Source organism: Lactuca sativa, chromosome 1 (assembly GCF_002870075.4).
Source record: "Lactuca sativa cultivar Salinas chromosome 1, Lsat_Salinas_v11, whole genome shotgun sequence".
Classification (NCBI taxonomy): domain Eukaryota; kingdom Viridiplantae; phylum Streptophyta; class Magnoliopsida; order Asterales; family Asteraceae; genus Lactuca; species Lactuca sativa.
Window position 1 is genome coordinate 78,814,167 of NC_056623.2, and position 14,203 is coordinate 78,828,369.

The window sequence follows — 14,203 nt, forward strand, 5'->3', positions numbered from 1 at the left end:
TTGTATAGTGACTTGGTTCGACTGAGAGACAATACTTGGGACGAGTATGAGTAGGTGTGAAAGGTAGTAGATGCATATACTACCGGAAGCACAGGACTCGCACTTGGATCAGGGAAAGTCACAAGGTTACCAAGAAGCTAGTGATTGATTCCACTTTATTCTGGTATGTCATTACCATTGTTTCGGTAATGACTAGTAAGATGGTTCTTGTTCCGACCCTAGTGGTCATGTTTAAATTTGAGTTCGACTACGAGGAGTATGTTACGTGGTCTAGAGAACCAAGTTAGATGTAACATCCGACTTAAGTCAGAAGGTTGAAGTTAATACGATTGATAGTGTCACGCTCGTTGTTAAAAGAAGTTTGTAGGCAGAAATGCTACGTGCTGAAATGTGATTATATCACATTAGAATATGAAGGAAGGTATATTCCATTTTGGAATTTAACTCTAAGAGACCAAAGTCTAAGCATTACATCATGCGATGAGAGGTCAGTAGAGCACGACCCATCGGTCTGTTACAATAGATAAAGGAAAGTATTTATCCTGAGAAGAAAAAGGAGTCCTCAATAAGGACCTATTTTGTAACTCAAAGGTTACGATTGAAAGCCAACATAGTACGAAGAGCAGGTGCAAGATTGAGCATCACGGTGATTACTTAGGATGGAAGGATGACATGTGGAATCATTATACAAGCCCTATTTCGTTGATGATTCCGGGACGTAATCATCCTAAGGGGGAGATAATTGTAACGCCCGTAGATCAGGGCTAGTCAATTTAAAGACGATAAGCGTCAAAAATGAGTTTCTGATAGAAGATTATTTAGAATGAATAATCTTAACTAGGTTATAGTATATGTTACAAGGATTCCGTACATATAAAGAACGTCGAAATCCGAATCATAACGAAGAAGTTATGACCTGTCGAAGTTTCGCGACAGAACCGGCACGACGCTGAATGACGTAAAAAGTGAATTTATGTTAGAGCGATATTTAGCCTTAGCGATCTAAATGAAAGTCGTAGATTTCGTTAAACCGAGAGCGTGCATAAAAGGAACGCCCAAATCTGACTTCGTATGAGGAAGTTATGATTTTTCTAAGTTCCGACTTAGCGGTATGCAGCCCGAATACTCGATTTGAGATCGAGCGGTTTTTAGCCGAAACAATCTAAATGAGAATCGAAGATCTCGTTGTTAGTAGCGAAATGATGAAAAGTTAGGCGAGAACGGACGTCAAACGAAGAAGTTATGAATTTATAACGAAGTTTTTCTGTCCTAGCCTTCTAAAAATAAATAATAAAAATAAAAGTCAAAATTAGCCGACGGAGTCTAAATGAAAGTTATAGAGTATGGTCTGACCTTCACATGGATATAAAGAACGTCGAAAACGGAGCTCGTATGCGAAAGTTACGCAATTTAGAAGTTCGACGAGTCAATTACGCCCCGTGTAATTTGAGTACGCCCCGCGTACTCAGGCGGATGCAAGTTGCCTGACCGATACTCGAGTGCCACAGATCGACGCATGCAGTGACGTCAAAGTACGCCCCCGTAACCGAGTACGCCCCGCGTACTGAGTACGCCCTGCGTAATTTGAGATTACGCCCCGCGTAATCCCAGACCCTCAGCCTATAAATAGAACTCGAAATCAGCCATTTTCTCTTGTTCAAACTCTTCCCTCTCTCTAAGTTTTTCCTCGATTTGCGTGCCAATCATATCCCGAAGCCCCGGTATCATTCCCGAGCCCCGAAGCGAGATCCGAAGCCCCGAGAATCCCGAAGAGCGTTATTCCCGAGCCGAAGCCCTGCCCGCGAGGAGCCGGCTTTTGTGAAGATCTTCCAGATCTACGAAGAGACACTACTTCTGCAAGACGTAGTGCTGTCAGATCATCTTCTGATCAAGTGAGTGTATAGTCACTTTCATCTTACACATAAAATACGTGTTATGTGTATATTTATATATATTGTTGTTTATATGCATGAGTACATAGTTACTTTCTTCTAATACATAAATATAAAGTATTAGCTATGAAATATGTGTTATGTGTTATATATTAATTATCTATTTGAGATGGATTTGGAATTGATGTTTTTATACGGGTGTTAAATGATTTAAATTGTGTTTGTATTTATATCTACAAAAATGTTGGGTAGAACATGGGTAGATGGAATAGTTGGTGACGATGCGACTTCGTGCCTATTGAGTAAGCCCAGGTGACTATGAGACGTAGTGCCTATTGTGTAAACCCTGGTGACTATGAGACGTAGTGCCAATTGTATGAACCCAGGTGACTATGAGACGTAGTGCCTATTGTGTAAACCCTGGTGACTATGAGACGTAGTGCCAATTGTATGAACCCTGGTGACTATGCGGCGTAGTGCCTATTGTATAAACCGTGGTAGCAAATGGACTGTATGCCAGTTCCTTAGGTAAACCCTTAGGAATGAATGAAGAAAGTATAATCGATTCTTAGGGTAAAACCTTAAAGAAGATAATGGGGATGGGTATTTGGGTTGATTGTTGATAATTGAATATAATAAATGTATTATTGTGGGTTGAAAACCCTATATGCTCACCAGGCTCCCAAGCCTGACCCACTCAGTTTTCTTTGTATCACAGGTATCAATACGAAGACATAATTCACTGAGAGAATAAAGGAGATGTAAATCATTAGTGTAAATAAATGTAAGTTCTGTTTATGCTTATGTTCCTATATTGACGATGACATCCCAAACGTTTTAAAATGAATAAAATACGTTTCTTCGAAAATGTTTTAATAACGTATTTATCATGTTTTTCTGGGGACAAATTCCGCAACACTTTTATTAAAGAAGTACTCTGATTTTTATAAAGCATAAACAAAGTCGGTCTTTTCTGGCCGTAAAATTTTGGGGATGTTACATAATCACGAGTAATTGTGAGATTATAATATCATATAATCATGAAACAAAGATATATGAGTAGTAGTTTACAAGTCGGTTGTGCATTGATAATACGTAAACGCATCAGTAACTTGATGTTATAAAATGTATTATCACGCATGATTAAATAAGTAAATGGTGCAAACATATAAGTCAAAGTTTATTCGTTCCTTTTTCCATAATGGGAAAAGCGATATCTTTGGGCCCCTCAGTGATTTGGTGTTGACTTATAGTGTCGGGCCCAACCATGACTAAATTGATGTGTTCAATTAGAAGTTCTAAGTCATTACAAATCAGAAATCGGGAAACAAAGTCTTGAACAATGAGATTGATTATATTCCATGTCTCTTGTTCGAATGATATCTTGCAGAATGGAGGATTATATGATCACTTATCTTAGGACACGTAACTGACTCGGTCAGAGTTCGACAACGGCTTTTGGAAGCTACAATTTGTTGATCGATTGAGAAGTTATACTGATAAATATAGTTATAGACTTATCATCAAAGTGGGAGACTGTTCGATTAGGTGTCTAAGCCCATAACTAAAATTGGTATATACTTGAATTGATAGTAGCACAACCCTTTTGGGTTGCCCTCAAACCTAGCAATTTGACAGGATAACTTTTAGATAGATAGAAATAGAGAGATTAATTTATTATGTGAATAGTAAATTAAATCAATGGTTTATTAATGTGTTATGAAAATAATATATTAATTAGAAATCATATTATTTAATTAACAATTAATCAAAAATTAATTAGAGTTAATTATGGGATTAATTGGATTAATTAAAAGTACAAGGACTGTTTGGTTATATATTGATAGTTGAGGAAATAAGGCTCTAGAACCTCATGGAATGAGGTGGACGAAAATCATCTAGGGTAAGGCCTAGATGATTTTGTCCAAGGCCCATTGGATAAGGGGATTGGGATGATTGGTCACCAAGCAAGGGAATCTAGGGTTTATCTCTTAAAACCTAGCTTTGGCCCCAAGTATCTTCAACTATATAAGGAACCCCTAGCCATTGTTTTCGTTGATCGCTTCCCTTTACAAGTCTTGGACAAAAATTGTCTCTCCCCTCTCCTCTCTTAAGTTATCCTCTTGCTAGCTTAGGTGTGATTCCATTAGAGGCACGACATTTGTGGTGCTAGCTTCCAAGAGATCTTCAAAAGGAATTTCTAGTTGTTTGTTATAACAACTAAAAGGTATGTAATCCTAAAACCCTCTCCTCTATTTTTCGAAACTATCCTAGGGTTTCTAGGGTTCTTTTTGATGTTCTTAGTTATAAATATTTAGGTTGCATGCAAACTTAAGGGTTCTTTTTTTGTTTACCGAAATCCCTTCAGTTATGTCATGAGAATTCCTAAATGTGAATGTAGAGAGTAGGAGTTGCGTTTAATTCTTTGGGAGTAGTGAAAGATCAATGATCAAGAACACTCAGTGTCATGTGGCTGTTTTGATAACGATTAGTAGTCAAAGTAGAGAGAAAGAATATGTGCTGGAGCACTTGAACGATTTGCATCCTAATTGATGGATTCTTAGTTATGTGTTTTTTTGTGATTGTATTTAGATACAAACTGATCAAGTGAAAAAATGAAAGAGAGTGCACAACTGGTGTCAACTGATATGATGGTGAATGATCTCCGATGATTGGGTTCTAAATAATTCGGAAACAACGAAGTTAACAAAAGATGTTTTGAAAAAACAATGATATTTTTTTAATAGTATAGAAACTTCAATGATATTTTTTATACTAAAATGTGTACTTCGTTGGTATTCTGTTATAAATAATATACTTCAATAGTATTTTTTGAACATTTTGGAGATTTTATTATCTTTTTAGGACATTTTTCCGTTTACCTGGGATAACCGGTTACCATAAGGTTTTATTTAAACACATATATACTTCGTTTGTATTTTGTATACAAAAAATATATTATAATTGTGTTTTTATATTAAAAAAATAACAATGATATTTTTTAAACATTTTGATAACTTTGTTACCTCTTTTAGTCATTTTCCCTATTTTTAAAAGACCTTTTAAGTAGAATAAATAGATATAGACATGGTCCGTTTAGCTCTTGTGAAGCCTATATTTCACGGTGGTATTTTTTATAAGGTTTTTGGGTTTTGAATTTTGTCAAGCATTGAGTAGCTTACTCGTATTATTATTCTTATTATTTCCTAGGTGGTATTCTTTTTTATTATTATCATTTTTTAACAAACACGAGTGATTTTGATTTTTCCAAGTGGTTTTCTAGTTTTTGTTTCGTGCTTATTTAGTTTTTACATTGTTAGTTACCTAATAAGATTTATTTTCTGTTTTTTTTTTTAAATAAGATTAGGACAAAATAAAAAATATATTTGAAATCAGAAGTGGATTATAGATCCAAAAATGATTTAACAAAAGACGAAACTAACGAAAAGTTAGATTACATCAAACATTAATTTCCAAATCCACAACTGTACGTGATGCTACAGATAATACTATTTCAATTCAGTAAATAACATAAAGAAGAAAGCAAATATTAAACTCCCATTCCAAAATTACAAAAATACATTTCCCTTTTCCATCTACTTCATAAGATTGAGAATAACAATCATATCTTTCTAAATATCATTTTAAAAATTTTCTTAAAAGATACTCGATAAATCATTTAAATCCATATATCATATATAAAAATATATTTTAAATATCATTTAAAAGGATACCAAGAAAGATACGACGTTAGTCGGTTTTATATACAAGTGACTACCCCTTTGGCCCTTTGTGTTTCCATTTTCCATTTTTGCCCTTCTTCCTTCACATAACACTACAAGCATTTGGGTTCTCATCGCTGAACAACTGAGGGGCATGTACGTAATCCGCATAACCCGACCCATATTCAAAATGTGGATACGGACCTCCAAAACTCTCCATCTTGTACGCCTCCATCTTCCCACCAGTACCATCGTTTCCGTCTCCGTCATCTCCGCCGCCACCTTTCTTCCCCTTCTTCTGGCCACCGCCTCCGCCGCCGCCTCCGCCGCCGCCTTTCTCCACTCCGTCGTTACCACCGCCACCCTTCCCTTTCTTCTCATCACCGCCGTCTTTCTTCGCCGGAACTATCTCCACCGCCTTCTTCAGTTTCTGCTTCAGAACCTCCGCCAGCATCTTCATATCAGTCGCCCCTTTCACAGTCACCAAATCCTTGTTCTTATCAATCGACATTTCAATAAAACCTGTAAAAAAATCTACAGTTAAATCACAGAACAGCAACCAACATTGATAGGAGAAACCAAAATTCCAAAATTACCCTTTGTTTTGCTGATAATTTTATGAATCTTCCGAACGCAACCCTGGCAGTGTAACGGAACCTTCAAAACCGCCGTCGTCACCGATAGCTGGTTAAGCAAAACGACATCACATTAGTAAAGGTAACTGACACTCAAAACAGCGCATGTTAGCAATAAAGACTTTTGGGTTACTAATATGAACCTCTTTGGGTTTCTTCTCGTCTTTCTTAACGGCGTTTTTTGCCTTATCAGAAGGCGGTTGTTGGTTCTCCGAAGATGATTTTTGCTGCTTCTTTTTATTATCTCCTCCTCCTCCGCCTCCGTCGCCGCCGTCAGATCGGTTGTTGTTGTTCTCTCCGTCATTGTTCTTTTTAGTCGCCGGAGAGATGAGTTCCACCTTTTTCTTAGTTTTTTCCTCAACCTTTTGCCGGAGTTTTGCCGGATCGAGGTTCCCGATGACCGTAAGTTTATTGAGCTCACTGTCACCGATTCTCACAGACTCAACACCTATACATTCAATGATCGAAAGTTCAAAAACAAAGCGCTTAAAAACAGAGAATTAAACGAGAAATCTGAAGCAAAATCGAACAAAAAACAGAGAAATTAAGATATTTAAATCACCATCGAGACTACGAACTGCTTTCACGACTCTACCGGCGCAGCCTTCGCAGTGCAAGTCCATTTTCAGAACCACCACTACAATACCAGAACCTTTCTGCTTCTTTCCACCGTTATCTTCATTCTCATTGTTATTGTTGCTGTTGTCGCTGTTGTCGTTGTTGTGGTGGTGGTGGTTGTTGTTGTTGTTGTTTCCGTTCTTCTTCTGCAAAATAATCAAAATCCATCACGTAAAACGATCAAAAACACGAAATCTGCGTAGAAATCAGTAGAAAAACTACCTTCGCCATTGCCGGAAAACTCAGAAACCTTGGAGAGAGAGTGAGATTGGGAGTTAATGGAGTAGAGAGGGATGATTATATATAGGAAACAGTACGTATATTAACAGATTGTCTTGTCAAATTAATGAAATGAATGATTAACGATTGTGAAAGAAATTAATTAAAAAGAAAGAGGAGATGAGAGGAGATGAAAAGAGAGAAGAAAATACGGTTATGGAGAAACTTCTTCCCCAGAGAAGTGGGATGAACATGTCATGCCCTATGTTCTCTCTACGTGCATTCAAACTGTTTTTATACCTCCATTTAAATTGAATTTTTATTTCATGTTATAATTTGTTAAATGCTTTAATTGGAACAAAATTAGAATATCTTTTAACAAGGGTTTATCTTAATTGCTACTAAAATATTAATCAAATTCAATTTATTAGTAACGGGAAACGTAATAATTTAAAATCACGATTTAGTCATATAGTCAAAGTTATAAAATATTCTATATAAGGAATTTACCACAACAATAAATGTCTTGTAAATATAAAGTTTGACGAATCGAATTGAGAGCCGTGGGTTAATTAGCGGACCATAGTGTTTTACTCATTTTTTTTACTTTATAAAATTGCTTAATGTTTTTATTTGGGGTTTACATTTTAGAAGTTGTCATATCATAAAATGTTTTTATCGAATAAGATTTTTGTTGTCCATGAGATAGTCATCGATGACAATAAATAACGAAAATAAATATATAGATTTTTTTTTTTTTGTAGAAAATAATTTTTCTAACAAATTCCAGACCAGCTTTTGTGTATCGATTAATTGCTTAATTGCTGATTAATTGTTGTAAACATGATGCTATGCTAATTAACCTCTACAACCACAAAGGTTAAATAGTATAAGGATTTAAACATAAATCAATTATTTATCCACGATAATTATGCATTGCTTACGTCATCATCTAATATAACTCTCTATATCAATAAGGTATTCCTTTTATGAGAAGGGATTCTTTATTTCTTATTAGGGATTGAATTTCTTGTTAAATGTCATTCTCTATTTCAATAGTTTTTTCTGAGATGTTGGAAATGATTTTTGGTGTTCATTTTGGTTGACGAAATGATTTGATTTTGGGCCCGAAACAAAAATAGTTTGAAGATTTTGAGACTCATTTTGGTTGACATTTGGATTGATGTTTGTTTCAAGTCGAAGATGAACAATATGTTTTAAACTCTAAATCATAACTGGGCGAATTTATAATAATAATAATAAATGACAAAAAAATAAATAAATCAGTCATTGTAATATAATGGCCATTTTCGGAAGCGTAATTCAGAGAAGATAAAACCACAAGACGTTAAATACAACAAAATGCAAATTTAGAATTAATATTTTTATAAAACAAAAAGATCGATTCTGTAATTTAGTCATATATAAATAAATAATCTTAGATCCAAATTACTAGGAAAAAAACTTTATAACTCTTCCTTTCTTTTTTTAGTGCATGTTCTCAAAAGTCAATCCCACATCTGACCCATAACCATAACCATCTTAATATTTTTACTTTTTATAATGCAAAACAACTCCAGTATCCATAAATTAGATAAACAAAAACACCAATATTAGGTCATGACACAAAGTGCTCCATTTGTATTTAATTAATACTCCTTCATATGGGATTTTCTTTTATTCATTTTATGTTAAGACATTTAGTCCCATAATCACATAGATCATAGATTCATAGTTATGACCATGATTATAACTATAATTATAATCTTCTAATTAGATGCTTAGGGGTAAAATTGTAATTTAAGATTGTGATAGTATTAGCAAATAGCAAACGTTTACGCATGAGAATCTTGTGATAATGATGGATGGTGGTGGTGATGCCACTTTCACAACCTTTGGGTGGCTATGTTTTAGAGCCGCAGCCACGATCAACTAAAGTGTCCACGCCCTCACATGCCTGCCACGTGCCATGTCTCTTCCGTATGTTCACAGTCGAGGGTAAAAATGTAAATATACATCAAACATAAACTTATGCTACCACACACTACACTCTACACTCGCACTGCCTGTTTGTTTGCCTGCCTTTTCTTCTTTTTCCCAGCCTTCTGCAAATATAATTCTTCCCTTTCTGCTTTTTTACTTTTTTACTTTTTATCTTCAACGTTTTTTCTTTAAAGGTCTAATGGCATTTTATATAATTCTTTAAGAGTACTTTTTGTATATAAATCGACAAAGGTTATGTTCCTTTTATAGTTTGTCATATTTTATGGTCACCTTTACTCTTGAAAATCGAAATGCAAATATTAATGACGTATTTGTTTGAATCAAATGTTTGATGGGAGAATTTCATATATGTTATTCTTTAACATCAAAATATCATATTAGAGTGTGTTTATATGAAATTCTCCCTTATTGATTTAGAGTGTGTTTATTGTTACATTAGGAATAGTTATTTATTAAAAAGGTAATAATTTGATCCACGCAACCACCAAAAAACAAATTTTACTCCATGACATAACTAGACGATACATGAATCATATCAAATCATATAAACAAAACACAAGCGTGTGTATACCCAAGACGAAGGCTTATGTGGTCTAGCACACCATCCCGGTGCCTCGTCGTGGCTCGTGGTGGGGTGAACAGAGGACCATGACTGGTGTCTCTCTCAGGCCAACCTTTTTCTTCTTCTCCCTCTCTTTGTTTGTGGTTGTCATCGGTACACCGACACCGGTTCGTGGTTCGTGATGGTTCTTGTGGTTCCGTTCGTCGTCTGTATAGTGGATGGCCTAAGAGTAGATTTGGTTGTAGATCACCGTTTTTAGTTCTTTGAAAAGACTTTTAGAAAAAAGATTGAAGTTTTTATTTTCAGTTTTCACTAAAAAAATTAAGAAAAAGTGTTTGTTTAAAAATTAACTAGTTTTCATTTTAATTTTTGGAAATTAGAAATCATATTTGGATGTGTATTTTCTATTGTTTTTTATATTTTATTTTTTGTTATTTCAAATAATACAATATATAAATATAAATTTACAAAAATAACCTAATTTGTTACTGACATATCCAAATATAGCCAAAAAACTATTTATCAAAAAAATAGCCAATGTAACTGCAGACGAGGCAACATGCATGTAGGTTGCAGTTTCGTCAACTTGTCGGGAGAATCGTCTTCTCACTTGCCATTTCGTGTTATCTAAAAAAATCATTTTGCCCAATTTTGAAGAAATGAAATCGCATGACATATAACGATTTGTTGTTTGCTATAAAGTTGTCTGCACTTTCCTCTTAAGTCGTCTGCGAATATACAAGCCATTGAGAAAAAAAAATTATTTACAAAATTATTTAAAATATTGTTTTGCGGAACGTATTTTTCAACTATCTGAGAAATTTAATTTTTCGTATCCTTACGAGCAAATGGAAAATTATGGAAAACAACAATTATCATTTTTTTCAAATTATATTTAAGTTAAAATTGATAATTTGTTTTCTTTTTTGTAGATTTTAATATATATATATATATATATATATATATATATATATATATATATATATATATATATATATATATATATATATATATATATATATATATATATATTTGAATCAAACTGTTTTCGAACATTTTATTTGAAAAAAAATTCTAATAAAACTTTTGATTAATAATTTAAGAAACTTTTTGTCTTTTTTTAACAAAATATTAGGTGATAATAATAACCAAGTAACCAATTGCCAACTCCATAATAGTATAATAGATGATAGCAATACGTTCACACGTAAAATAAGTAAAAGGTTATCAGAAAACCTTTCCATATAAACTTAGGGTTTCCCTACATCGCAAGGTTGAGAAGAATTTTGCATATTTGCTGACATAAAATGGGACAACATTTCAAAGCTTCCTTATTTGGAAATTCATATTAAATGATTGTAGATATGTTTTATATTATTCTGAATTGATGTGTTATAAAGTTAAGATTAAAGTAGGAATGACCCATTCAAAATGTTGTTATATTAGAAGAATCGAAGGTCCAATTTCAATGGGTCTAAAATGTGAGCATAATTTACCGGATACATAAGCATGTTTATATATATATATATATATATATATATATATATATATATATATATATATATATATATATATATATATATATATATATATATATATATATATATATATATATATATATATATATATATATATATATATATATATTCAAAATAGTAAGTGTAACTTATTGAATTCAGAAATGTTACATAAAGAAAGAAATAAAGAAAGAAATTAAGCGATTTGGAAGTCTAATGTGTTGTTTGTGTTTTCTAAGATGCAGAATGCGAATCACATCTGCAAATCTCGATCAAACATTTGCAGTCTAAAAGAAAAATATTGTTTATTTTTTAATGTCTGCAAACTGTTAAAATAAATTAAAATCTAAATAAAATGGTTTTTAAACTTAAACTAGTTTTTCAATACATTTATGACTTTATTATAAGAGAAAACTACAATAAAGTCCCTACATATTAACCTCATAATCGATTTAGTCCCTATATTTATTTTTTATTTAATTAAGTCTCAAATACCGGTAATCGTATTCAATTTAACACTTTGACCCGGTCAATAGATCTTCCAACTTTCAAAAATTACATTTTTGGCCCAAATTTCAAAATTTATTACAAATTTGGTCCAAATTTTACACTTTTGGCCCATATTTTAAATTTCGTTACAAATTTGGTCAAAACTTTACCCATTTTGCCCAAATTTTAGAATTTTATTATGAATTCATCATAACTTTAGTTTTTTTACAATTTTTTTTCTCAAAAAATTGTTTCTAATACGTTTTTTTCTTTATAAAATCTTATTTATACAAAAAATGTATTTTCACATAAAAATCTTATATTTTCTATATAAAAACTTTTTTGTATATGAAATATCTAGTTATAAAAATATATATTTATTAAGTATATAAATATATACAAATCCGTTTTTATAAAAAAATGAGTACAAAAACGTATTTTACAAAAAAAATGAATACAAACACCTATTTTATATATATATATATATATATATATATATATATATATATATGTGTGTGTGTGTGTGTGTGTGTGTGTGCACAAGTAGGTGTGTATCTATATTTTTTTATAAAATCGTGTTTGTTTATATTTTTTTATAAAAACGTGTTTGACTAATTTTTTATATAATACGTGTTTGTATACATTTTATAAAATCGTGTTTGTATATATTTTATAAAAACGTGTTTAAATAATTTTTTATATAATACGTGTTTGTATATATTCTATAAAATCGTGTTTGTATACATTTTAGAAAATGTATACAAACACGTATTATATAAAAAATTATTCAAACAAGTTTTTATAAAAAAAATGTAAACAAACATGATTTTATAAAAAAAAATAGAGATAAAATAGTTGTTTGTATTCATTTTTTTTTTTGTAAAATACGTTTTTGTATACATTTTTTTTATAAAAACAGATTTGTATATATTTAGATACTTAATAAATATTTATTTTTATAACTAGATATTTCATATAAAAAAAACTTTTTAAAAAAGTTTTTATATAGAAAATATAAGAATTTTAAGTGAAAATACGTTTTTTTTTTGTATAAATATGATTTTATAAAGAAAAAACATATTATAAACAATTCTTTGAGAAAAAAACTTGTAAAAAAAACTAAAGTTAGGATGAATTCATAATAAAATTCTAAAATTTGGGCAAAAAGGGTAAAGTTTGGACCAAATTTGTAACAAAATTTAAAATATGGACCAAAAGTGTAAATTTTGGACCAAATTTGTAATAAATCTTGAAGTTCAGGCCAAAAATGTAATTTTTGAAAGTTAGATGACCTGTTGACCGGGTCAAAGGGTTAAATTGAATACAATTACCGGTATTTGAGACTTACTTGAATAAAAAAAATATGTAGGTACTAAATCGATTATGAGGCCAATATGTAGAGATTTTATTGCAGTTTTCCCTTATTATAAATAGATAGAAATCAATATCAAATTTTATGTATTTGTATAAAAAAAATGAGAAGGCAATGGTACAAATTGACCTAGATTTGTTAAAAAAAAAAACAAGTTTTGGTTGCAAAATTATACTTAACGATTGTAATTGAGTATTAAAGAATTTAACAAATAAAATAGATAGAAATAAACTTTGATTTTAAAATAAAAAAATTCAAATTTTTTATTTTACTTTTTTCCAGCTAAATCAATTAAAAGCTAGCCATAAATGTTTTTCTAAAAAATGATGATGTTGCATTAATTTTTTTTATATAAAATTCGGTATAAAAATATAAAACAATATTATGATTATTTTCATACATATATAAATAACTCTAATAACTATTATTGTAATTAAATTTTTATTTATAAATTCGTCATAAAGGTTATGGTTGTGTCATTAGACCCTTTTTCTTGAAGTATGGTAACTATTTTTTTCTAAATTGTTTATCATAGATAAAATTGAAATAAATCTAAGTTATATATGATGGGTTTTGACCACAAGAACATCATGTGTGCTCATGCAAACCCTAATGCTTGGATCTAGGTTTCTCTATTGTACATGCATTCATCCAAGACTTTAAACCCTAGATCTAGCATGTGATAATTGATATTAACATAAGAATAGGCTTTAGATCTTACCTTGATTGTTATGTAGCAATGACAATCTCAAATTCTCCTTGTAATTTGCTTCTGAAAGCTTAGAGTCACAAGTGTCACTCCTCTAATGGCTCACAAACACCAAGAGCAAGAGGATGAAGAAGGAGAAGAGGAGAGGCACCCAAAAACGTCTAGAAACCCCTAAGGAATCAGTTAGCCACGTTTTTGGTGCCCTAAGGGTCCTTAAATATGTGAGGCTATTAGGGTTATCTAACAAGGAAACCCTAATTTGACTGCTTAAGCCCTAAGCAGCCCATGGACTCCCTCCTTAGAGGCCTTGGACGATTTCTAATGGGTTTCCCCATAGATTTCATCAACTCCTCTAATATGGAGTCCATTAGCCCAATATCCAACTATCACACAACTGACAGTACTAGTCCCCTTTATTTAATCAATATCTTTTAGCCATAAAATTAATTCTTGACTAATATTAA

The 14,203-nt window shown here is 31.8% G+C and overlaps 1 protein-coding gene across 1 annotated transcript; it reads right to left on the reverse strand.

The window, feature by feature from the left end:
• Positions 1-5,556: 5,556 nt before the first annotated feature.
• On the reverse strand, positions 5,557-7,358 carry LOC111886124 (heavy metal-associated isoprenylated plant protein 3). The gene is made up of 5 exons (XM_023882360.3): positions 7,090-7,358; positions 6,812-7,013; positions 6,393-6,697; positions 6,211-6,298; positions 5,557-6,136 (listed from the first exon to the last, which is right to left on the reverse strand). Exons 1-5 carry the CDS (start codon positions 7,096-7,098, stop codon positions 5,718-5,720), a joined length of 1,023 nt encoding a protein of 340 aa, XP_023738128.1. The 5' UTR covers positions 7,099-7,358; the 3' UTR covers positions 5,557-5,717.
• Between the last annotated feature and the right edge of the window lie 6,845 nt (positions 7,359-14,203).

Bases quoted from the DNA above. Each gene is read 5' to 3' on its own strand.
- LOC111886124 (XM_023882360.3), bottom strand. The intron at 6,299-6,392 runs GTTCATATTAGT...TTGCTTAACCAG, and splicing joins ACGAGAAGAAACCCAAAGAG to CTATCGGTGACGACGGCGGT. The intron at 6,137-6,210 runs GTAATTTTGGAA...ATTTTTTTACAG, and splicing joins AATTATCAGCAAAACAAAGG to GTTTTATTGAAATGTCGATT.